The sequence below is a fragment of the Marmota monax genome, unplaced genomic scaffold, assembly GCF_021218885.2.
Source record: "Marmota monax isolate L192 unplaced genomic scaffold, Marmota_monax_Labrador192_F-V1.1 WCK01_AAM20220418_F8-fsc00166, whole genome shotgun sequence".
NCBI lineage: Eukaryota > Metazoa > Chordata > Mammalia > Rodentia > Sciuridae > Marmota > Marmota monax.
In genome coordinates, this window is record NW_026693344.1 from 3,355,768 (window position 1) to 3,383,170 (window position 27,403).

The 27,403-nt window shown below is 33.4% G+C and overlaps 1 protein-coding gene across 2 annotated transcripts in view; it reads left to right on the forward strand.

Annotated features, from left to right (window-relative positions):
• Nucleotides 1–27,403, forward strand: part of Prkg1 (protein kinase cGMP-dependent 1) — a 1,175,746-nt gene that overhangs the window by 1,128,845 nt on the left and 19,498 nt on the right. For both annotated transcript variants that reach the window (XM_046456763.2, XM_046456762.2), the window contains exons 11-13: nucleotides 16,422–16,561; nucleotides 17,730–17,819; nucleotides 26,520–26,661. In XM_046456763.2, coding sequence (XP_046312719.1) covers nucleotides 16,422–16,561; nucleotides 17,730–17,819; nucleotides 26,520–26,661 — 372 coding nt within the window. The remainder of the gene's footprint in view (nucleotides 1–16,421; nucleotides 16,562–17,729; nucleotides 17,820–26,519; nucleotides 26,662–27,403) is intronic.

Below are 27,403 nucleotides of genomic sequence, written 5' to 3' on the forward strand. Positions count from 1 at the left end.
AATGAGGAGCCATAAAATATTTTTTTACCCAGCTGATTTTCTATAACCTTTATTTATTTCCTTAGTTCTGACCAGTGACCCACTAACTTAATTGTGCACCCTAACTATAATTATGATCATTTAAATGTGAACTCAAACTGGGAAAAGAGATGTAAATATATGAGATAAATGGTGTAGCAGAAATTCTATGATCTGTAGTTGCTAGATTAGAGATAATGGATTGAATATTTTGTATAGCTTATTTCACACATACTTCATTTATACACAGGTAAGTGTTGATGATGAGGACAGTTTGTACAAGTTCACACATAAAACACATTGCACAAATGTGATAAAGCAGCATGAAACTATATTCTATTTTGCATTTGTATGAAATAGAAATTTTAAAACTAACATTTGCAAGAAAAATTAGAAAAAGAAAAATATGCTGCTGACTGAGTTAGCTGAATTCCAAGACTGTGTAGATAAAAACCGTATTTGAGAATGCAGATTCATGTCCACCTTTCTGCTGAACACTGAGGACTCCCTGATATCAGACACCAGTACAGTATGTTAGGAACTCCCTGAGACTGTGTACAGTGTAGTAAACAGTTACTGTTGCCATCAAGAGTCAGAAGAAATCCCCTTCCATAAAAGTAGAGTGACCCAGAGTTATCTTTGATATTTTTCCATTTGTGCTGCAGTTGGAATTTCTGACCTTGACAAAAAGCAGAGAAATGTTATTTATTTAAATATTAGAAAAGAAGGTTTTTGAGCCATAAGTTCCTTCGGATTTGTATGATATTTGCCTTAACTCTGGTTAGAAATATTGTACTACTACTAATACTACTTCTGACTTGAAATTCTACCATGTGTTTCTGAGGAACTAAGTATTTTCAGTTATGTGAGTAAAAATTAACAGAATGTAGAAAAATCTCTTGCTTTTATGAATCCTGCCAATTAATGTAGCCTTAGATTTATTTTTCAAGAACTTTGGTTTTATGGTGAGTTTTAACTGTTCATACAGCTAATAAAGACTTATTTTTATTTTTTCTTCATTTTTTAAATTAATTGATTTTTTTAAATACACAACAGCAGAATGCATTGAAAAATTCTTATTATACATCTAGAGCACAATTTTTCATATCTTTGTATATAAAGTATGTTCATGCCAATTCATGTCTTTATACATGTACTTTGTTTTTTGTTCTTTTGCATTACAGTTCTTATTACACATATATACCACAATTTTTAATATCTCTGTATATAAAGTATGTTGACACCCAATTCGTGTCTTCATACATGTACTTTGGATAATGATGTCCACCACATTTCGCTAATAAAGATTTATTAACAGCATACATGAACAGCTTTGCTTTGGAGTATTGGGACATACAAGTGGAACAGAGGATAAAGGTCTTTACCATGAAGGTTTTTCTGCCTAGTGTATTTATTTACATAATGTATTTGTCTAAACCCCTTTCTGAATGAAGCTGTATAAAGAACAGAATTTCCCAGAGATTGATTTGTGGACTGTTTGTTAAAGTTCCTTAAATATTATTTTTATAGAACATGGGCAATAAATTGTGGCTGTTTTAGTTAACAAAAATAAAATATTACAACTTTATGGATGTCTGGAGGTCTGATAATTCTGAGTTACCAGTGAGATATTATTAAATGTAGGAATTTAGTAATTATTTTTGGAATATTGATAATATTGGTAATAGCTTATCATAGCTTTGAGACCACTTTAAGATGAACAATCACATACTAAGTTAATAGTGGGAGTCTTTTAGAAAATTCTATGAAAAATGTGTGAGACACAACTAACTGAAAAATTAAGGAAAGTTTATGTAAAAGGTAGTATAGCTTAAAAAGATAAATATATCTATATGATTGTGTATGCATGTGCATGTTTGTATATATACATATTTATTTATTCATACACATACACATATTTATATAAACTCTCCCCATTCTTTACCAGGAAAGAATTCAGTCTAGTTTTCTTCTCATGCATATTGCATATTTTGCACAGATGTTTATAAACAAATGAAAACTCTAATCCAAAGAATTAGTTTAGGTTGGAAATATTTCCCAGTTTTCCAAGACTAAATATTGATGAATGATAAATCTTTAATGGATCATCAAGTATGATAATTCTACGGGGGCGGGGGGTGGGATGGGGGGGGGGAGGCACGTGTCCTTAAACTATGAAGTCACATCTTGTGTTGTCGGAAAAACCCCAAACCCTGGGGTACAAGCATAACATCTAGATCATCTCCACTATTCACTGTGGGTCAGCCATTTACATGATGACTAATACTGTAATAATCACTGCCCCGAGTTTAGCCACTTAGTATCTGCTGGGTCATATTAATTACTGGGTGTGAAGAATATTCTCTATGATTGTAATATATATATATATATATATATATATATATATATATATATATATATACCTTTTACATATATATATATATATAAATACCTTTTATATATATATATATATATATATATATATATATATATATATATATATAAATACCTTTTACATATATTCATTGATGCCAGAATTGGGAGCTTGACCTGAGTACTTCATAATTACCCATATTGTTGTTATCACACTAAGGTAATAGTTTATCTTTAGAGGGGTGTACACATCATTCAAAGTTAAGAGAGAATATAGGCATAGCCCAAGTTCTGTTGTAATTTAGAGTTTTCTCTTTACACTCCTCTGAGGTGACACGTGCAAAATAATTTTATCAGTATTGTGAAATGCTATGTTTAAGCAATATAACTGTCATACTGACTCATTTTACCTCTCTGTAACACAGGATGAATACATTGATATAAAGTATATAATAAATTTTGAACCTACTAGTCATTAGCTTGGTAATGACATTGATCAAGGAAATTACATTACAAAATAAGATGAAAAGTTAAAAGAATTAAATTTTTTCCAGGCATAAAGATTATAAACTGTCCAATGAGATATGAAGAGCTTAGAAATTGGGATTTCTGAACTCCATTTCCTAATGAAGAATTTTAATACTTTTTATTAATGTTTCACATACAGATTATGTTTGTGTGATTCTATATAATTATATACCTTTGCAGACTTCTTAGCATTTCTTAATTTTTATCATTTGTCAGTTTAGATAAGTTTAGATGCAGTAGTACTTTCAGGCAGGAGAATTTTTAAATAATTTATTTTCAATTTTTGAAGATAAGAACATAATAAGAAATGTAAATATTTGTTTGATGATAAACCCACAAGCTTGTAGAAAGGTCTTATATGCATAAGAATTCTGCTCTTAAGCTATCTCATCTATTTCATAAATACTACTTTAATATTAGACATTCCCTGTTCAAATTCATTGCCTTTGGAAAGCCATTTGTACTGCCTTCTTTCTGTTATTAGGCATAGATCATATTTCTGTTCATGTTCTTTAAGAGTGGACCTTCAATGTGTTCACTGTGACCTGTTTATAGTACATCCTCCAGAAAACCAATTCTGTTTACAAAACCACTTTAAATTAAAAAAATAGCTATTTTTATCTATCATTTATCACTAAAGCTGTAAGCACAACTATAAAGGAATTTTTCTTAATTTACAAGGTAAAATTTTAAAATAAGAAGATTGGTTTTACAAATCATAAATGAAAATTATTCCCATTGCTTTCCTTATGTTCTTATTAGAGAGGTACCTGTTTCACTACAGATTTGCACATGTAAACACATAATTTATTTTAATCTGGCAATACTATGTAGTGGTTGTTCTAAATATTAGATTATTAATATGTTTATTCAGCAGTCCAAATGGCTCCTATACCAGCAAACCATACTTGGATAAAATATGAGAACAAAAATATGGGAGACATTGTTTATATCTTCTTGCCTTATATTCTTTCAGTGTTGGTTATTATGTATCAATGTAGTGAACTCTCTAGGGAGATATAAAGTTTAATAGAAAGTAACTCTAAGAACACACAATCTACTGGGAGGAGCAATCATACACTGAAAAGTAAACCTGTAAGCAAAGTAGGAACAACACAGGCTCAGTGCATGGAGGAGCAAGACTTTGGAGGAGGTGACTTTTCCAAGGCAAAAAGAGAGTTTAGGTGTCAATATAGATAACTGAAATCACTTGGTAAAATGAAATTACTGCAAGAACAAATATTTATTAATTAATACTACTTTATTGCTGAAACAGTCGACTTTTCATTTGAAGCCTGCTTTGCAGTTTTCAGATTGCTCTCACACCCAATATGTAACTCTGCTCTCCTAGCTACCCAGGGAGAACTTGAGTCATGATCCACATTTCATAGAAAAAGTGTCAAGAATAATGCTTATAAGCATTTCTAAGTTCATGCATTCATTGAAAGAACTATTGTTATTGCCCAAAACTACTTTTTTTCTTAAACTGGAAAACCCATTTTTGTTGTTCTAGCTTCTAAAAATATTTAGATTCTTACCACACAAAATCAAATGTGTTGAATCCATTGTCACAGGTACACCTTAACTTTAAAAAAAAAATTCTTCTAGGATCTAAGAACCTAAAGTAAACATAAAGCTAGAATAGATGCAATGCTGATCTGCTATGCATATCTGTGTTAAAACTTTAGAGACCACCCACCTTCTGTAAATCTTTTGCTATTCTATTGGTAAAATGTCTGTGGAGAAAAACTAATAAGACACTGTGTGTAACATGGTAGCAACAAACTCAGTCTCTGGAATTAGACATTCTGATTCAGATCTTGCCAATTGTGTATGCTTAGTCATTTATAAACCCAAGCCTCAGTTTCCACATCTATAAAATGAGGATAATAATAGGATATGTGCCTCCTACATCATAGGTCAATGTGTTGTCAATGTGTTATTTTGTTATACTAATAATTGTCATTAATTATTCAAATAGGCTAAATTTACTTTTATTTACCATTTCCATCTATGCCCATAAAGAAGAAAGTGATTAAAATACTTTTACTATTTTTCTCCTATTGCTATCCAAGTACTGAGAGTACAAGCATTTCTCCAACATAAATAAGATCCTGAGGTCTTCAAATGACCTTCACTGATAGTTTCTATTAAATTCTCACAAACCAATAAAGCTCTTTACTTTCAGATCTTCCATGAGGGGAGATGGGAAACCGTTTTCAATCTTCCCCGTGCCAAATCTGTGTGCATCTGATGTAGTCTGATTTTATTTATCCATTTCTCTTCTAAATTGTAAAGCCCTGCCTCTTGACTTTTCAATAAGAAATCAGTTTGAGGTAGACTGCTGGGTCAAATGCAATTGCTTCAAAGCCTTCTCAAACCCAGCACCCAATTGGGCATAATAGGGACCTGGCTCTTGCCAGGGGGTACACAAAGGTTGTCTCTCATACCTTCTATGAATCCAATCAAGTTTATGAATCCTGAAGTAGGATTTTTCAGGACAGGGACAATATGGTACCAAGTTGCAAGATTCAATCAACACTCAGACAAACACATAGGTGCACCAGGCCTATATACCATTCATAAAGGCATCCATACCACTCTCATGGCATTTTTTCCAGCTGTCTCAGCACTGTGCTTACAGACAAGCAGGCTTGAAGGACTATGTAAACCAACAGGGAAAAGACAGAGACTAAGAGATGAGTGAGCAAGAAATTAGGTGCTAAACCCATGGCTCAGTGGACAGTTTTGTTTCATCGTTATTAAAAGCAAGCAGCTTAACTGCAAAAGGGAAACCCCATGTAAGATGAAAACATCACAAGAGCTTGCTACTGCCAAGCCACACAGCAGTGAAATGGGATAGTTGTGGGACTGACTGCTGGGCAGCATTTTGATGTGTGCCCACAGTGATTTATACTGTGGAGGATTATTCCTGGGGAAACCCTGCTGCCCTGTGGCCTCATATTTCCTGCAACCAAAATAAATAGGCACTCAACACTGCTTGAAAACTGAATATTTGCCTCATTTTAGCATAATTTTTGCTCTCCCTGATAAATGATTAAGTTTATGATTTTTCTATATTCTTCAAAAGAATTATTATGATTGATAGTATTGATTTATAAGAAAATAAGCTATTCAGATAGCGAATGATGGTCCAATCCAATAAACACAACTGGAAGTCAGTAGGTGAAGTAATAGTATATTGCAACTCCTAAAATAATCTCAGTTTCTAATCAGAAATTTCAGGTAGTCTATCTAGTACTTTGACAAATGCAAATAAAGTAAGACAATGCATGAAGTCACCTTATTACTGTAGAGTATATATTATTTTGTACATTGATAATCACAATGCAAGACTACATGGATGACAACAAAGACAAAGGATACTTTCTTACACTTCTGGTGACTTCATAGCAATGTTATATGCTAGTTATCTTGAAATGCATAGTTTTCATTAAAAGCATTTGAAATTAGTACACGACCATAAGATAGTGTTAACAGTTCCCCCTCCAAACCTGCATGTGATTCAAAAAGATCACTAGAAATCTAGAAGGCGCTGGAAATATCATTCCAAGACTTAGGAAGATAACTGGCAATTCAACACTTCAACCAAAAGTTAACATTTAAGTCCTGCGCTCCATTTTGTCTGCTATAACATAAATTTTATGTTTTTACTTAGTGAATTTATGGGCATAACACATTAAGCAAAAAGTTTGTTTACTAAAAACATCCTCAAATATTCACTGTGGATCGTTTCAGACGTGAGTCCAGCCCTCAGGAAATTTATGGCTTCTCCTAAGATGAAAACATTTGTAAAGTGACAAATGAAATCCTTTAGGATTGTATTACATCATAAATTATGCAGAAAGGTTCTTAGCATTTCAGGAGAGAGGTCATTTGGAGCTGAAGGAATAGAGGAGGTCCGTGAGGGTGTGCAGAACTAAATCCAGGGATGGAAAATAGGTTGGGATTTACGTGTACAGATGGGAAAGGGCCACTTCAGGCAAAGATTACAACATAAAAGGTCATGTGTTGTCACAAGACACCAAAGCAAGTGACCAGACTAGAGTGAATTCGTGTGCGGGAACAGTAAGAAATATTATTAGACAGCTGATTGGTAGAGTGTAATGGAATTATATTCTTAAAGGAGATTAGACTTTAATAGAACAAGGTGTTTGGACGTAAGTATTGAAAGCACATACACACAAACTCAGCTCTGAACTTCCCTCCTTGAAATAAAAGAATTCATTAAGGTGAGCAGACAGGCTATTTTTAGGTAGTGCTCTTTCCAGAAATAAACATCATAATTTCTCTTCTAAGACAGTTTGCTTTGGGCCAAGATGTAGTCTATATCCCTGAAAAACGTATGTAAATGCTTTAAAAGCAGAATCCTTTCCATGATAAGGAAAAATAGTCCTTTTGTGTGTTTTAATAGGTAGAAAATAATCATGACCTTTTCAATAGAAGATTTATCTTGTGTCTGGGAAAAATATATGAAACAGGTAACTTGGTATGATTCAGACTAGCTCGTCAATTGCATATATTAATTTATCACTAATTCACACTAATTTATTAATTTATCATTAATTCATACTCTGTCTCTCATGTTAATATCCTCCATAGCATTGACATACACAGCATATCAGCTCGAACATTTAGCTATGAGGTCAGGAGATTTTTGTGGACTAGGTGGCTTCGTTCTTAGCCCCTAACTCCAGCCAGTTGCCTTACAAGTTCAAAATGGGCATGAGGAGATCATCCCTACCCCAAAGCAGTTCAAACAAAGAAGTTAAAGCAATGGGAACCACTGTGTGTTTATCACTAGGACCTTGGATGTTACATGCGTAGGAACAGTGCAGTCTAAATATCTAATGTGACTATTTTTCATAGATTAATCTAATTTAAGGTAAAATAAATACTTGTTGAACTGACTTACCTACAATTAAAGTAAGTTTAAATTTGTATAAAATCTTGTAAAATTTTTGAAATACAAAAACAACAGGGAGGAAGAAGTTATTTTTGTTTTAAGTATCAGAAAGGGTGCTGTTTGAGGACAGCATGTATTAAGAAATTAAGGTCTGAGCCAGGCACAATGGTGCATGTCTGTAATCCCAGTGGCTCAGGAGGCTGAGACTGGAGGATCACAAATTCAAAGCCAGCCTCAGCAAAAGCAAGGCACTAAACAACTAAGTGAGACCCTGTCTCTAAATAAAATACAAACTAGGGCTGGGGATGTGGCTCAGTATCAAGTGTCCCTGAGTTCAATCCCCAGTCCCCCCTCAGAAAAAATTAATCTGATTATAAGACATTTGATAAAAATTTTATTTTGTTATAGTTAAAAAGTTATAAAGCTTTTTATGCCTTATATCTAAAAAATCTGATTATAATGCAAAAATCTTTCCGGAGTGAATCTGGTCATTAATGCCAGAAAGAGTTGAACTTTACAATACATGATCCTATTTCATTTCAATATAATGTCAATATATGATACTCAACTCTACCTAGGTAAAGTTTTAGGTATAGTTATACTTTAAGTTTTTGATAAACTGAATTTTGTGAGCTATTCAGGTGTTCCATTTGGAAATGTACAAGCAAGTTGTCAAAACTGACCCATATTATATTTCTCTAAATGCATGAGATTATTCAAAGATATCAGAATCCTGGGTTAGGAAAAGAACATATTTGATTATGTGCTGAAGAAAAATAAAGTGAATGCAAAAGTCAATTTTAATAATCATTACAAGATGAAGTAAGGTTTATTTAGGACAGATATTTTAGAATATAAGTGTTATGTTTAAATAATAATTTTTAAGTTGCACATTTCAGCTGTCAATCTTTGATTATCTCAACGTAGGCAACCTTTGAATCAATGTTGATTCTATATTGAGGAAAATCACAAGTGTTCTTTGAAATCAGTGAAAGTGATTGCTATGAAATAGTTCAATCCCTTTATTCATGGTGTGAGGTTTTTTCCCTCTAACTTTTCTCTAATCTGAAAGATATATATCTTTTTTAAAAAAATGTGAAACTGTCTTCCCTATAAAAATAGCTTTATTTATCTTTTGACCAATTTGAATTTAATGTAGATATTTCTTGTCATTAGTTATAGACAATACTGTGAATCTGAAAGGAAGTTACAGAGCAAATGGGATTAACTACATTTCTGGTGAGGATTTGAGGTGAATGTAGGAAAGAAAACAAGAGTGATCAAAGAAAGACCCTCTCTTGGTTATTTGTCACTTATGCAACTTGGCAGATAAGAAAGCATAGATAATCTAAGCTACTGTCCATTGCTCCTTTGTTCTGAAAATGTATACTTGACACCCTTTCTCCCTCTTTGTGATTTGTATATGTATAGCTATCTATGAATAGCAAATTATACACATAAATACTTGACCCTAAGACTGAGTCACCACTACAACACCTCATGGCTCAACAGCTTTCCAACTTTCCACTAAATTCATAATCCATCTTTTGTGTTCTGTGGGACATTAAGACATGTGTCACACAAACTGTGACAATTTCCATTTGCTTATACCTGATCTATTTTATGGAATAAACCAGAAGCTAATATTCATTCATTAATTTCAGACTTTGACTAAAGGGAAAAAAGATCAAATGATGTTATTGTGTAGTACAAAGAAAAGTGAGGAATAAAATTGTAGATGACTGATTTAAAAAAAAAAAAGAGGTTTTTAAAAATTGAACCAAAACAGGACTTTGTCTGTTAAGAGTCTCTATTAAGATTATAGCTAATGTTGGCCTAAATTTTCTACTACTCATACATAGAGAAAAGTAATTCCAATATCAGGATTTTGGCATTTTATTTGGTTATGACTTCTTAGGATTGTACCATTTATCTTCTTTAGATGGAAATAAAGAAATCATTATGATCTATGCTTGAGTTAATAATAGAATTAGCATTTTTCTTTTGTTAAAAAATATTGAGGAATCCAATACTAATTTGTTGAATACAAACTTTCTGAGAATTTAAAGCATGTCACTTTCTTTCATGAATGTAGTAAGTTGGCCCCTCCTAAAATGAGGATATTCTGGTTTGCCAAGTCTAAACCAGAATTTCAGTTATAGTAATAAAATTGTTTTTCTTTTTCTGTGAAAGTAAAACATCCTTAAATTCAGACGAGTTTTTCCTAGTCATTATTTTTTTATTCAGTTTGTTGGAACAATTAATTTAAAAATAGATTTAGCTATGAATTGCAATATTAAAGTATCATATACAAGTCCACATTTTTGTCAACATTCCAACATATCTTTAAAATCAAGGAAGTAATATTTTTTATATAGCACTCTTTAAATTTTTAGGCATTCTCATATACACTCTATGACTTGATCTTGAAATATCTGTAAGTTTGATTTTATACCCATTTTACAAGTGAGGAAAATGAGGCTTTAGGAGGTTACACGAATGTGAATAAAACTGTCGTTTATTGTTAGCAAAACTTTAAAAGGTGCTTCCAGGAATTACTTACTATTTTGACCAGATAATTTTCAAAGAATTTTGCAATGATAACGTCCATGTTAGCTAAAATGACTCATGATCTTTTTTTTTTTTTTAATTAGGACTTCTTGAATTTAGAACCTTTAATAAATAGCTAGTAGAGAAGTTATAAGAGAGGATGACCTTTAAAAAAAAGTTCAATACTTTAGTGTTTGGGCAAATTGGGAGAACATTTATTGAAAGGAAAGATAAGCATAAAGAGAAATGCATTTCTGACATTTGCTTCTTTAAAATTTAAATTTAATATATAGCTATACCACAACCAATAAATAAAGAACAGGAAATTATACATTTTCTGGGTTATTTTTCCCCCTTTTTAGGAGCTTTCTGAGGTGTAGTTTACATACTATCACATTTTCCATTTTGTGTGTTCAATTCAAAGAACATTCCTATTACTTCAATAAGATTCCTTATGTGCATGTTCAAATACTCTCCATTCTCACCCTGAGGCAACATCTCATCTGCCTTGTATTTCTAAAGACGTGCCTTTTCTAGTGCCCATTTTCTTACTCTAAAATTTTATATTACATTAATTGTTTTTATTATCTATATATCTGATTATAAATTTAGTAAATTAGAGCCAGGTGCAGTGGCGCACACCTGTAATCCCAATGGCTTGGGAGTCTAAGGCAGGAAGCTCCTGAGTTCAAAGACAGCCTTGGCAAAAGAAAGGCGCTAAGCAATTCAGTGAGACCCTGTCTCTAAATAAAATATAAAATAGGGCTGGGGATGTGACTCAGTGGTTCCAGGCCCCTTATTTCAATCTCTGGTACTCTCCAAAAGTAAAAATAAAAATAAATCCAGTTTATTAGTATAAATTTCCATTTATATCATGTACCGTAATTCCGTGTCTTTTTTCTTCTTGGATCTTATGGCAATTTCATGGACGCCAAGGCCAGTGTCTGAGAAAACTGACATGTTGTCTGGCAGTGGGGGATAGTGAGACATGATGGAGATGGAACAATCTAGTGCTTATGTGTGTTCACAGTCTCCAGGCTGTTAAAGTTTGATTATGGACTTTGGCCTGTTTGGGTGATTCTGGGTGAGAACTAATTGTAACTGGCGTACAGAGCAGTATGCTCAGCAGCTGGGCACAGTTAATCTGATGGAATAGCATATTCACACTATCTCAGTCTAGGCTAGTATCTCTCTCTCTCCCTCTCTCTCTCCCTCTCTCTCTCTGTCTCTCTCTCTCTCTCCCTCTCTTTCCCCACCCCCATTCTTTCTTCCTTCCTTCCCTCCCCACTTCCATTATAGAACTTTTGTTTCCCACTATACAGTTTGTCATAAATTTCTTAAATCCTTTCCATTTGTATTAAATGTGGGTTACTTGAATTACAGACCATTGCCAAATTATTTCTATATTACTTTGAAGGCCCTTGCCTTTCAGACTAGAGAGTCAAAAATAAAGAAATGACTTTATCATGCTTTACTACCCAATTCAGATTACCTGATTAAAATCCTGTGCTGATTTGTTTAGAGAAAATAGTTGCCATTCTTATTTTCCACTACAATTATGATGACTTGATGTAGATTTCTTTATGCCTTGGAGCCTGTTGGAATGGTCTTAGGAAATTTACTGCTGCTTTATCCAATGTCATATTCTTTGGAAGTTGGTGATACAGAGACTATAATAAAAAACAAGCCCCTTTAGATGTGTGGTTGAGACAATAAAGAAAATAGAATCTTCATCTCGCAATGGAATAGGAACATACTGACTCCAGGCCGTATTTTCAGAATGAATTGGTCATCTTTCCTTAAGCTACACTTGTGTTACTTTGGATATTTCCCCTTTCCCTCTGTCCCAAGCTAGTGCCACAGGTTGCCAATTTCATGAGGTTAAATATGATGTGGTATTGTGAAACACATCTTTGCTATGGTAAATTACAGATGCACTGAAATTTCCAGGGTAACAGGCCCTTGGAAATGACATAGTTTAGTACCTCATTTTCAGGAAGGTGACCTGAAGGCCAAGTGAGATTGTATAACCAGGACTAGGACCTAGATTTCCAATATGAGGTTTACTAGGCCCACTTTATCATATTTGCTTTACAGCATTAGCTTACCTAAGTGCAAGCTACCCTTTCCTATAGTGCATCAAAGAATAATTTGATCACATTAGTAATTTTGCATAATAAGGAGCCATGTGATATTAAAAGTTTAAGCCTTGCATTTAAGAAATAATTTTATTTACAGTGTAGTTCAGGAAGTCATTTTTATTCAAAATAATGAAAATTTGTCTATAGTGCAAAATGAAATATGAACTCTTAATGAAAAGGTTAAATAGATGAATGGATATATATTCTAAGGACCAGCTCGCAATCAGGAGCACTGAGCCAGTTTTAACCTTGTCCCAATCATTACCCTTCTTCCTGAAAGTAGGGGCAAACAATTAAGTCAAACAGGAGACAAGTCTTTTGGAGGAAGTACCTAGTCCAGAAGGGAAGTAAGGGGTGTGTAAATATAGTCAGCAAGTGTGTCTTTGAAACTTTCAAATTCTGATTGCTTCACCTTTTCTTCAAAGTAGTATCATTTTGGCATCAGCTGGAGTCTGACAGCTAAGATTTGTCAAAATTCATGTCAGAAATTTGCATGTTACGAGTCACTTTGCCCAAATATACATTCATTTAAATGTCAGTATAATGCTTCACATTGAAGTCACATTTTATTGCAAAAAGAAACTTTTAAAAATTCTAATTTGACATAGCACATAGTATTACTTGTATAAAATAAAAGACAATCTTGAATATTAGCATTTTTTCTTGTAAATTTTCCTCCCTAGGAATTCTGAGAGTAAAATCACTGTGGTATAAGCATCAACAATCTTAAAGTAGCTTCTCAAACTTATTTATTTAGTAGCACTGAGGTGGGCTGGGGTTGGGATAGGAACAAAGTGATATTCAGCCAGAGGTGGGGCATATTTTGAGGACAGCGCTTTGACCTGAAGAGACCATTAAACTAAGAAGATGAAAGAATAAGAGAATTAATAGTCATTGAATGCTAACTCTATTCCAGGAATTTTGATATGTGGGTCCTTCTATTTCAACTTAACAGGTAACCTATGAGGAGGCTTCTTGTATTAGAAATGCAGAAACAGGAATACAGAGAGTTCGAGTAACCTGAGTAAGATAGTCAGCCTAGGGTAGTTAAATATTGGAGCATTCATACTCAACTAGTGTGTCTCCTGTGTCCTTAGCATGCCAGGATAGTCTGCAAGGGAAGACAATCTGGGGTGCTTTCCTAGTCCACAGGACTGTGTAAGATTCCTAGGCAAGAGGAAGAAGGAAAGGTGTTTTTAGGTGTTTTTTTCCTCCTCTTTGCCGACCTCTATTCACATTTAGCATTCATTTCTGAGCCCTTAGCTGACTGGCTACAAACCAATAAAAAATCATCCCTATCTCAAATTCATATACATGGACTCAATGTAACTAATCTGGCAAATAGGAAAAAAGAAAAGGCAGACTAAATTTCACTTTAAAAATTTTAAAGATCAATTTTGTTAAAAATAATTCCACAGTGAAACATAATACTTGCAGTTCACAAAATACAAATTGTTATAACTTACCCTAAGAGTTTATATTGAAAAAAACCATGACAAGTCCTCCAAGGAATGAATAGTGTGGTTAACCCAAAACTTGATTAAATTTTTATGTTATAGCATCACATAGAATGCACTTTATAAAGGTCATTGTTTTCATGGAATTCTAAAATAAGTGAAATTACTTTACGAGTGTCATACAAAAACAACAAGTAGCTACTGCAATATAAAATAGACTTAAATTTTACAATATAAAATAGACTTTAATTTTTCTATAACTAGAGTTTATTTTTATTTATCACATAAGTATGATACATTAATTAAAAGTTAAATAATTCAAAAAGTAAAAGCAAGTAAAAAAACAACTAAAAATCTCCCTAAGGGAAAACTATTGTTAATGTACTGATAACCTTCTGATTGTCCTGCCATAAATTTATTTTAGGTATTATACAGGTAGATATACACTCACTAAGTATACTATTTATGATATCATAAAATGTTGGCTGGTTTATGACTAATACCTTCTATTTATATATATATATATATATATATATATATATATATATATGCGCTATTTTTTCAAATTTTTAATTGTAATTCTAGCTTATCATAATTAATTTTCCATACTCCTATTAATGGACATATAGTTTCCAAATTTTTTTGATAGTGACAATGTTGTAAAAGGAATATCTTAAAAAGCAAAATTTGATTTGGTATGAATTTCCAGTTAAGGCCAGAGTACAAGCAGAGAGATCATCAAACAATGCTCATTCAGTGGTACCATTTTGTTTAAGGCCCTGGTAACTCTGTACAGTAGCTGGTATTATCTTCAGCAAAAAACTGGAGCTTAGAGGAGTTAAGCAACTAGCCCAAGAGTGACTAACTGGAGTCAGAAATTAAGTCCTGACCTATGACCATAAAAGCAGACTTCTTTCCTCTTCCCTATGTACAAGTGAAAAACCTTAGTTGTCAATAAAGAGATAATTTTAAAAGTAGGCATTTAGTCTATGCAAGTGGTTTAACTGGGTGTGACTCTGAAGAGGGAATGTGACTCTCTTTCCCTTCTGAATTTTAGTACCTCTGATATAGCTCATTTGCTATTCCATCTTCCCTATTTGATTCCTTTTATAAGTGGGTTTTAATATTTTGTTTTATTATGAACTGCAACTGAATCCATTTGTAGCACACTACTCCATTATCCTGAAGAGTTTCGCACACACAGTAGAGGGCCTTTATGTGTTAGTGGCATTTTCAAATATCCACTTTTTCTCTAACCTGTCACATAGATTCACAAATGGTGACAGCAAACTGAAACTCATTTATTTGAAGTATCCTCATGCTCCTTCCTAAGGAACTTTCCACATGAATGTATTCTCAAGTTGAATTCAGTCTGTACCCACAGGCATAGACAGGGCACTTAAGAACTTCACTATCCCTGCAGATGAAAGCCATACATAATTCACAGCTAAAAGGGGGAGGGCTATACTTCAGCTGAAAATCAAAATCAGCTTGCCATGTTTATTTCCCCAAAACTTTCATTAGATTGTTAAGATGTGGGCCACTCAGTATTGCATTGAGGATTCTGCTGCTCAAGAGCACTTGATGATAGCTCCTTTGTATTGCTATTAAGTAATTAGCTCAGTTATCTCTCTTCCTTTCCTTATAAGTCACCTTGTTTAACTTCTTGTAAAAGTGAACAGAGACCAGCAGCCCGTCTGAGGTATAGTACTTGGAGATACCAAGACTCCTCCAGATCCACTGGGAGCTATGAGGGCTGCCATAGAGGTCTTGGTACCTCGGTGACATTAAATCTTAGCTTAGATCTCTCCAATTAATGAAACCAAGGAATAAGATTTGATATCAAAAGAGACTTAAGTTATAAGGCATATTGGAAAGAAAAAAATAATTTTCCAAATTTTTAGAAATTTTGTTTACTTTTTTTTTTCCTTTTTGACAAGAAGGGGAAAGATTGAGAGATTTTTTTTTTTAAAGAAGAAATAACAGTACAGTGTATATATCTGCAGTCCCAGCACAGACAAAGGTCATTGAATTTAATGATTCTAAAAATGTTTGTAAATTAGGACTAAGAACAATGAGCACAAAGATTCATATGGTCCTACATTTGCTATAAAGATTGAAGTAAAATTAGAGAAGAAATTTTTTTGATTGAAAGGAAAAAACTATAAAATATACCCAAACACATTTCATGAAATGAAACAATGACAAGTATATTTTTCTTCTAATCCATGTGGGCACAAAATCAGCTTGGAATCAAGTATGCAAAAACTCATCCAATGCAATGAGGCTAAACAATGGTTGTGCACTGTGGGCTTTAAACTTAGGCTGTGAGTGCCCCATGTACCTGTTCATTTCAGGATAACAGTGCACTCTGTTGTATTAGATCTTTAGACTTCTCTTCTCTTTTCTCTTCTGCCTTTCTTTAAGGTCCAGTTGAAAAGTGAAGAATCCAAAACATTTGCAATGAAGATTCTCAAGAAACGCCACATTGTGGATACCAGACAGCAGGAGCACATCCGCTCAGAGAAGCATATCATGCAGGGGGCTCATTCCGACTTCATAGTGAGGTAAATGTCCCAGCACCAACTCCAGTGGCAAATCAACCACAGATCCTCTGCCGCTTGTGCTCACCCTTCACACATCTCATTTGCATAAAGGAATTTAAAGTTTTGTTTAATTAAAAAAATATAAAGTTTTGATTCTATTCTTTTCATTTTTTTTTTTTTTTAGAGAATCAGATTCTCTAAAAAGATGTGCTTTTCCCAAAGGAGGTATCAATTTCTAAGATTTCATTTTCGTCCTGTTACCTACAATGGTACATAGACCTCTGGTGCTTAAAAGACAAAATGTCAAAAATCAAGCTGTTTAACTTAATTTTTGGAAGATTTTTTTTAATGAAATGACAATTGATTCTTCCACCTCAATATTTCACAAACACTAATAATAGGATAATTGGGAGGGTTTTTTAATATATGTAGAAGAAGCTTTTGTACTTAACTTGCCATGGCATTTATACAAGATAAGGTATAATATGAATTTAAGTGAATACCACATGAAATTCATACATTATATATAAAATTTGATCAACTTTATATCCTTACTTATATCCATACACACTGCATGTTTATGCCCATTAAAAGTTTCTGCTAATGAGTCCAAGCCAGATACATCATCCAAATTGGACTCTATAGAATCCCATGAAGCCTTCTTGTCCGCAATAATTTGAACTGATCCACCACAAGGGAGCTACATGGCCCCATGGTGTGTAAGTCACTTGCCCTTGGATCCTCTTCCCAGATTGTGGACTTAATTCTCTTTCATTTCTTCTGATAAAATTTTAAGCATGGCAGTATCAACAAACTATAATTTAGTCACTCAGAAATTTGCAGACTTTTGTGATAAAAACAATCAAACTCTTTTAGTTATTTTGAAATATTCAATACAATAGCAGCCTTAGTTCCCTACACTCCAGAGGAGCACCAGAACTATTCCTCCTAATTCTAACTTTATACAATAAATATGTGAGGCAATAGATATGCTGAATATTCTGATGTGATTATGAAATAGGGTAAATATGTATTGAAGTATGTACTGAACCACATAAATATGTAAAATTAGTACTTGTCAATTAAAAGAAAATAAAGGAAAAACTAATTTCTTAAAACTTAAAAACTTTGAATGTGTTTAAAACACTATAGTGTTCATAACCTTTACTTTCTTATTTGTAATTCACAGGCTATACAGAACATTTAAGGACAGCAAATATTTGTATATGTTGATGGAAGTTTGCCTAGGTGGAGAGCTCTGGACCATTCTCAGGGATAGGTAGGAGATTTAAGAAAATTCTATTGTGTATCTAAAAACATAGTTGCCCCTGATGATCTATAAGAACAGTCAGTCCATTATTATAAAGTATAAAGATTACATTTACATTTTACATATATTTATATTCTAAAATATAAGTTAAACAAAAGGTACAATCCACTATACATGTATAATTTATTATAATACATATAAAATTCACTATGAAAATAATGATATAGGCTTAGTCTACCATAAAAAAGACACTTAGAAAAGCACATACACAGATCTCAGCTTAGCATGAGTGTCAGAATCAGAAATCTCTATACCTGGAATTAACACATTGCTTTAACTTGAAAATAATTACAGACATTTTATGATTATAGTTTGAATTCACTTTTTCATATGGGCAATCTGCCTTTCATGGCACTACAAACTTTTTTTTCAATTTATTGCTCTTCAAAATTAATACAAGTTTCTAGTCATCTCTTTTAGACTTTGCTGATCTTACAGACAAATGAATCCTTTATTCATAACAGTTCATGTAAACAATCTGACTTGGTTTTACTTTTCTACCCTTCCAGGGAAAGTAAAGTTTGTCTCAATAGTGCTTGTTTCTTTTAATTATTAAAATTCATTATATCTCAATTTTTCATCTCATATTTATATAAGTAGCAAATTATCTTTTTTAAAACTATCCTATAAAATATCTCAGAATGTCACTACCTATCTTTTTTTTTCAAATAAAAGAGATCAAATTTTACTTTCCTATGAATACTCTTTCAGTTATTTCCTATAAACGATCTACTGGACTTGCCAAAGTCATCTTTGCTCCTTAAAACTTTCACATTTAGACATCTCTCTTTTCCTTATTATTTCAGTCCTGCTCCTCAGACTCTCTGGTGGGTTACATCTTTCTAAAACTTATCTGTAGATAGCCCTGATGTTCCCAGGGACCCTGTAATTTTTTTTGACATTTGTTACTTTGTAGATATCCTGGTATAGAACAAGTAGCTCTTTATAAACTCTCAATTTAAATTCTCATTCCTAAGGGCATTCTCATAGTACTTTCATATCTTTGTACAACACGTTCTTTCAGTTCTTTTATTTCCTTGACCTTACTTACATATGTCAAATGGATTTGGTTTTACCATATTGCATTCTATTATACTAGTGTTTTGTTTGATTTCTTTAAAAAGTAAATAAGGGAATAGGTAAGAAAGCATATAAGGGATTTCAGTATATTAACATTAGGGATCAGTTTAATATCTGTACTAAGCTATTTTATTAGAGCATATTAACATTTGAATTCCTATTTGAAGACAGATTATATCCCAGGCATTGTGACAGAGGCTGGGGATACTTCAATAAATAAAGCAGATGTAGTTCCACTCCTCAGAATTTGCAGACTATTTCACTAAGTTAATATTTTGATTTGTGAATTAATAGCTGGTATATTTTAATATGGTTCTACAGTTTATGTTTGATCTGACACTTCAGTCTATTTATTTACTTAAAATCTCTCCCCTATTTTTTTTTTATAATTAGAGTTGGATGAGATTTTCAATTGGAATTACATAGGAAAGCAAATAATAAGCTATACAGAGAAAGGACCAGCTCTATTCCCATAACATTTTTTAAAAACTTCTTAAGTTCCATTACCAACAAGACAACAAAAATCATGATAAAACTATGTGTGCAGTCCTCTCATGAGACCTGAAACAGGCACCGTCATCACTTTTCCAAATGAATGTTATTTCATTTATTTCCCTACATAACTTAATTTTTGTATTCCACTTGATAATCAACTCCAGTCATGCCTTCTGAGTGAGATACATTTTGATTTGTTGGGGTAAATAAGGACACTGTGAAGTAGCAACTTCCTTGGGTGAGTGGATGGTGGGAAAATAGGAATGGAGTCCTATTTCTCTCCCTCCACCAGGCTGCTTTCTGGGCCTTCCTTCTTCCTTCCCCATCATCATTAAGTTTTGGGTACAACGTTGCTGAGTCCCCCAATGCACTTAATACCCTGTGAAGAGGCTAGATCCAGAGAACTAGGGGCTACTTGATTCTTCCCAAAGATTCAGAAATGCTGGAGCTTCAACCTTAAAAGCAATGGAACTGGTGCATGTAAAATGACTCAGAATCATCGTCCCTGCCAACTTTCTTTTGTAAGAATACCTATAGCCTTACTGCTTCTATTCTACATGGCCTTCCTTTTTCTTTTCCATTGCTGGTAAGAAAAGAATAATTTGGGGCATCCAGACTTCAGTTAATATTGCCATTGATTCTGTTTGTTTAAATTGGGACTAAAAATTGTTAAAAAGAAACAAACCAAAAAAATGGCAAGCAAAAGATTATGCTCCTATGCTATTAGTCACAGTGCATATGAAAATACCTGTAATAAAAACAAACAAATCAAAAACCTCGCCTTGTTCAATTCAATTCATTCAGTTTTCTGCCGCAGTCTGGCTGGGCACAAATAACTGAGCTGCCACAAAGCCTTGTAGATTCAAACAGAGACTCTTTATTCTCATCTCACTGGCACTGCACACACCACACGTGAACACACTCCCTCCACCAGGCTCCCTCCAATCTCCCCGAACCCCCTCGAGAACTCAAGGGAACTCCAAAGTAGGGCGACCGAGGCAGCAAGAGCTGCCCTATTGCCCGACAGTAAAGGTCCAATATACAATACAATCAATCCAGCATCACAGCAATTATATACAGCTTAACTCAAATCATCATCTCAATGGTTCGCTGGTGGTCACCTTTCAACCATTCCCTCTGGCAAATGCCAGGCATCATTCTGACTGGGCTGTGGCTCTCAACAGTTTTCCCCTTGTGGGCAAGGAAGTATTGGTGAGGGAGAAGCTATCTTTAAAAGACACGAAGAAAATTGGGATTCATTTGAAGGAAAGCTTACAAGACCACATTCCTTCCTGCCATGAAACATCTCTGAGCTTGAGATTTTGCATCGGAAGTCTCAGACACCCTCCTTCTCCTACCTTCAGCTGAGATGACTATTTACTGCTTTTCTCTTTCTTTTCATCAGCATAGAAAAGGAACACAGAACAGTTCTTCATTTGTTGTCAAGAAATGAGAATTAAAATGATACTAATGTATGAATAGAATTTGAGGACTATTAAATGAATTTTTTTTATTTTGAGGCTTGAGCTATACTACTAAAATGTTAACTGTTTCTACTATTTCCATGGTTTAATATTTGTAACATTTTATCTTCTAGTTGGTGACTTTTTGTCTCCAATAAGTTTTGGAGACAAATTATATTTTATTTGTCTTCCTTCTCAACAAAGAATTGGCAACCTCTGCAACTTTTTAAAAATGTAATTGGTTAATATGATAAATAAATATATAAATACATATATTAATATTCAGTATATGTTAGCATATTCATAATATCAATATTAGTTTTAATAGTATAAAATTTTAATATATTAATAAAATTTTAATCCAGTGAAATTTAACATCCGAATATATTTTATTAGAATTTTAATGTTAATTTTTCTACTGAATATCTTAGATAATTACTTCAGAAACTATATTTTTCAAATTTCACAGAATCTCACTTTCTATTCATATGTTTTCCTAGATATAATTTATAATCCCACAAGTTAACAAGTATTTTTATGTCCATTCTTTTTATTTCTGTCTATATTGTGTAAGATAAATATTTAAATTTCATTTTTAATGACCTAATAGATGGCTTAGATTGAATGTATGTCAAAAGAAATGAGTCTCTCTTCATCATATTTTGTCTCCCTAACTTTACTATTGGCAATAAGCTTCACAGATTGCGACACACTTTAGACTTATATAGCCATTAATGATTGTTGCCACTAGTCAATGTATCCTAGTCACTTTTGACAAGAGATATTTTGTCTTTGTTATATTCTGATGTCTGATGTCTCAGGACTCAGTTTATGACAAGATGATTAAACACTGTGATTAAATTTTAATTTGAGTTTGTCAATACATACATATAACCCTCTAATTTTCTCAAACTGTTATCTACTATCATTTAGCAAAAACAACCACCCATTTCCAAAAAGGCACAAGAATCTATCCCTTACTTTTCATGAAATGTTACAGATGTCAAGGCACAATTTTTTTTTAACTTCAAAGAGCTATCTAGGTCAAGCAATTTATTTTTTAAGCAACTCTCTAAATTGTTGATTAAACAAGCTTTCACTTCTATTTTAGATCAAATTTACATTGTCATTTCCAATTCTAATAGTAATTTTTCCTTCTGAGTCACCCTAATGTTATGCTTTGTGACTGCCCTCAAGATGTATATTTTTAAATTCTCAAATTTCATATATCAAGTATTTAGTGATGAAACAATGTGTTGCTGATAAACACTTTGCATGTGTATACTGTGTTGACTTTTCAAGGTCATCATTTAGTTTTTAAAATATGTTACAAATATATCTGTGTATGGGAGATACTTGGTACAGTCTTTTGAAGAAATAGAAACCAACATTCTAAGACCCTCCAAATTGGCTCAGGAACAAAGAAACCTGAAAATAGGCTTTGGGGAATTGATGACAAAAGATGTATGAATTGCGGTCAGTTAACTTCATGGAGAAAAAGGGAGGATTTGGATTGGCAGGCAACATGAGGGTAATTTTTGTGAGAAATATTGGGAAATGGAAAGAATAGATTTAGCAGAGATTTCTGCAGAGCTGATTCATGGCAGTGAGAAGCATTTCACTAACAGTGAGAGTTAGTGTGGCAAATTCCTCACCACCCACAACCAAAGACTTTCGACCTGTTATCCTCTATGATATGGGCTAATTTTCCTAGTTTAAGATACAGTTGCCAAAGAAGAATTTTGGTGTTCAGTTATAGTGAAATATTTATTGAGTATCACTTGTATGCTAGGCACTTATCCAAATACATGTAGGTATTAATTTTTGAATCCTCACAACAACACAAACGAGGCAATAACTATTATTAGCAACATAGTGCAAAGGAGAACACTGAAACTCAATGAAATATGTAGTTACTGAAGATCAACCGTAAGTGCCCAGGCTTTTATAATTATATCAAAATGAATTCTAAATGTATATTTAAAAAGAACCAATAAATTTTAAAAAAGAAAAAGAAACAGTAAATGAAACCTAATGTTGAGCCCAAGTCCATATTTCTAACCTGCAGCCTCCTCCCCCAAACCTGAGTGTGTACTAGAATTTTTTCATCTTTCTGTTAATGACCAGCTTATTCAGAATATAAGCATACATTTCTGCAGAGATTTCGTGAAAAAGTAAACTGTCCCATATCTTCTGTCATTACAACAATAAAAATACATTTGTAATTGGGGTCCATTAAAGGCTGATATTAAGGACAGCGGAGAAATGTCCAGAGTCACAACTGCAGAAATAATTTCTTCTTCAAACAGTAGTCAAGAATTCGTAATCCTTCAAAAAGGCCCACTGAAATCACAGTTAGCCTTGATGTCAGGAAATAACCCATTTGTGGATTAAAACAAGACATACTACAAAATTTAACCAGACTCTATTCCATGTACAATTTTGTTTTGTTTTTCTTTGCAATGCTTTCCACTGAGGAGGGACTGAGCTCATATTCAGTATAGATTAAGATGTGTGTTTAAAAAATAAACAAGTTTACCATGTAAACAAATAATCTCTCCTATTTACGGAAAGGTACTGTTCTTGACAGACAAACACATTTAACTTAATTATGGGCAAAGAATGAGGTTTCAAGGCAATACTGTAATTCCTTTCTCAGTAACTGGGATTATATAGTCTTAGCTCTGCCAAGGATAGTATAAGTCAGAGGACAATTGCAGCTTAAAAATTACCACTCAGTTCCTATTACAGATGCAGGGTTTCTCCAAGAAACTTTCTCTTACCCTCATAAATCCACAATAGTTCCATTCAGATATCCTTAATAAGAGATTCAAGAATCTTGGTACTTATGGCTAAAATCCTAGTAATGATTGAGAGGAGTGGATATCACCATGCTTACAAATATATATATATTTGATATTTCTTTGAGAAAAAAGCTGATTATTTCAGTGACAATTCAAGGGACATGAATAATTGGAAGAAACACACTACTTCTGAAAAATGACCTGAAAGGTGGCTGCTATAGCCTTGGATTCACTGATAAATTTGGGGGAAAAAAAAGTATTCATATTTCACCGCCCAGTTTGTTAGATTTCTGTCTTCAATTTTGACAAAGAAGTAAATGTCACCAAAATGCAAACAGAGCAAGCTGCTGCCTACTGTTCATTGCAAAGTACCTCAAGCTATCTCTGGGCTTGTTGCTTGTGTTCCAACCCAGCCATCTCAAGAACTGGTGTTCATACTCATTTTTTATTGGTTATTTTTAGTTATAAGTGACAGTAGAATCTTTTATGACATAATAATAAAAGCATGCACTATATCATGTTCTAGTTCAGACCCTAGTACCTCTCCTCCTTCCCTTTCCCCACTTCCTATTCCCTTCCCTCTATTGATCTTTCTGCCATTTACTCACATATTCATGCATGTACTTAGGAAAATTATGTCAGATTCATTCCACTGTCTTTCCTTTCCTATCCCTCTTCCCTTCTTTATCTAATCTACCGAATTTCTACCCCCTCCCTTATTGTGGATTAGCTATCATAAATTCATGAAAACATTCAACCTCTGGTTTTGATGAATTGCTTATTTCACCTAACATGACAGTCTTCAAATCCATCCACTTACTGTCAAATGTCATAAAGTCATTCTTCTTTATGGCTGAGTAATATTCTATTTTGTATATATGCCACATTTGCACCTAGGTTGGTCATATAGCTTAGCTATTGTGAATTGTGCTGCTATAAACATTGATGTGGCTGTGTCCCTGTAGTGCAGTGATTTTAACTCCTTTGGAGGAATATCTGGGTCAAATGGTGGTTCATTCCTAGTTTTCTTAGGAATCTCCATAATACTTTCCAGAGTGGTTGTACCAGTTTGTAGTCCCACCAACAGTGTGTGAGTGCACCTTTTCCCCCATTTCCTAACCAACATTTATTGTTACTTGTATTCTTGTTAATTGCCATTCTGACTGGAAATCTTAGTGTAGTTTTAATTTGCATTTCTCTGATTGCTAGAGATTTGAACATTTTTTCATGTATTTTTTGACCACTCATATTTCTTCTTTTGAGAAGTATCTGTTAAGTTCCTTTGCACATTTATTGATTGGGGTGCTTGAACTCTTCTTGATCCCTTTCAGGAAGTTTGTTTGTTTGTTTCATTTTTTTATTTTTTTTTTTTAAAGAGAGAGTGAGGGAGAGAGAGAGAAAGAATTTTAATATTTATTTTTTAGTTATAGGCGGACACAACATGTGGTGCTGAGGATCGAACCCGGGCGGCACACATGCCAGGCAAGCACGCTACCACTTGAGCCACATCCCAGCCCATGTTTGTTTGTTTTTGGTGTTAAAGTTTTTGAGTTCTTTCTACATCCTGGGTATTAATGCCCTGAGGTGCAGATGGCAGAGGTTTATTTCACGTTCTGTAGACTCTCTCTTCATGCTTTTGATTCTTTCCTTTGCTATGAAGAAGCTTTTTAGTTTGATACCATCTCATTTATTGATTTTTTATTTTACTTCTTCCACTTTCAGAGTCTTGTTAAGGAAGTCAGTTCCTGAGTCAATATGTTGGGAGTGTTGGGCCTACATTTTCTTCTGACAGATGCAGGGTTTCTGGTCTAATTCCTATCTATGTCTTTGAGCCACTTTGAGTTTTTTCTTGAATTACACAGTTCTTAAATTGAGCTTACTACTGCAAAAAGGAAGTTTATTTTTTAAGTTGTTCCATGAAAAAACAGCTAAAGTAGGAAGATTCTGATGTAGAATCAAGGAATCAACCTTAGATGTCAAGGGTTTTTTTTTTGTTTTTGTTTTCCTTTATTGTTATTTCATTCTGTCAATCTATATATAGACACAGATGTGGTTGTATATTTTAGGTTTTACATGCACTTCTACATACAGAGACAAGAGACAGAATTTTCTTGCTAAAAATTATAATCAATTGAATATTCCCTTTTAGTTACCTTTTTTTCCAAATTGTCTTTTAGCTCCATCTCCTCCTACTAATAAGAAGGCTGTAGTGTAGGAAACTTTTGTCCTGATGACAGAATTTTTGAAAGCAGAGCTCATTGAAGCCGATTCCAACATGGTTCTTTAAAAACATGAGCTTTTTAATTTAATTTTATTTATTTTGCATTCTCATGAACTATATCTACAATGTTTAGAAAGACTGAGAAACAAGCTCTTTAAAAGTACATAGGAATAAATCCTTAAACTACTCCTTTAAGAAGCATATGTGTGGTAGATAAACTCTAAAATAGAACTGACTCTCTTCCCTGCCTACTGCTGAAACTCTGTTCCTGTGTGGATTGTGGTGGGCTGTTAAGAGGAAGCCACCACATACCTGAAACCTGGAATGTGCTTGAACTCTTCTTGATCCCTTTCAGGAAGTTAGATTTTTACTATCCCACACATAAGGACAGAAAATCTCTTGGCTTGATCCTGAAATGCTTTAGAAAACCCAGTGGAATGAATGGCACTTATAGGACATTTAGATAGGCAGACTTTGGTCTCTGGGCTAAATTTTGGCCCAGGAATATAGCGAAATGAGAAGGAAAATTAACCTTATTAGAGAAACTAACTTTTATACACTTTTCATTTCATTGTCTGTGTCTCAGAGGTTCATTTGAAGATTCTACAACCAGATTTTACACAGCATGTGTGGTGGAAGCTTTTGCCTATCTGCATTCCAAAGGAATCATTTACAGGGACCTCAAGCCAGAAAATCTCATCCTAGATCATCGAGGTTATGCCAAACTGGTCAGTGCTTTTCATACATGGGTTCTGTTCTGAAAGTTTTAAAATATCCATTTATAAAACTGTCTTTGTTTGCTAACATTAAAATCTGGTTTCCACTACAGTGTTACAACTTTTCTTAAAAGAAGGATTTAGCATTAGAGTTTTCAACTAAATATATTTTCAAATTATGTTAAAGTTATAAGAAATTATGTTGTCTAAGTTTCAGATACTACTCTGGCAAAACATGCTTTTTTACAAGCGTTAGGAAACACTATTGCTGGTGCATGTTCATAGACCTAAAAGAGCTTATAGGTTATTTTTCCTAGTCAGAATTCTGCCATCCACAGGCAAGGCACATTTATAATATAGTCAACTATGAATCATTTTAATAGTATTTATTTAAGAAAAATGCTAATGGTAAAAATTGAACTCTGCCAATAATGTTCTCAGGTGATGATGATGATGATAATAATGATAATGTCAAAAGTTCTAAAGATTTACTGTAGAATGGAAGTTCTCCTATTTTAAAATGTACAAATTTTCTGGGTCTTGGATCTGTCAGTGCCTGATTCCATTTTTAAGCTTTTGGGATTTTTATATAGCATATGGTTCTTAAAGAAATCAAATCAATACAGTTAATTATTTAAGGTGATATCCAAATTGTTTTAGAAAAGAAATAGATTTTCTGCATTTGCAGCTCCTCTTTTAAAAGGTTTCTTGAAAAAATAAGGTTCCACTCTTATTTTATTCATGTTTACCAGGG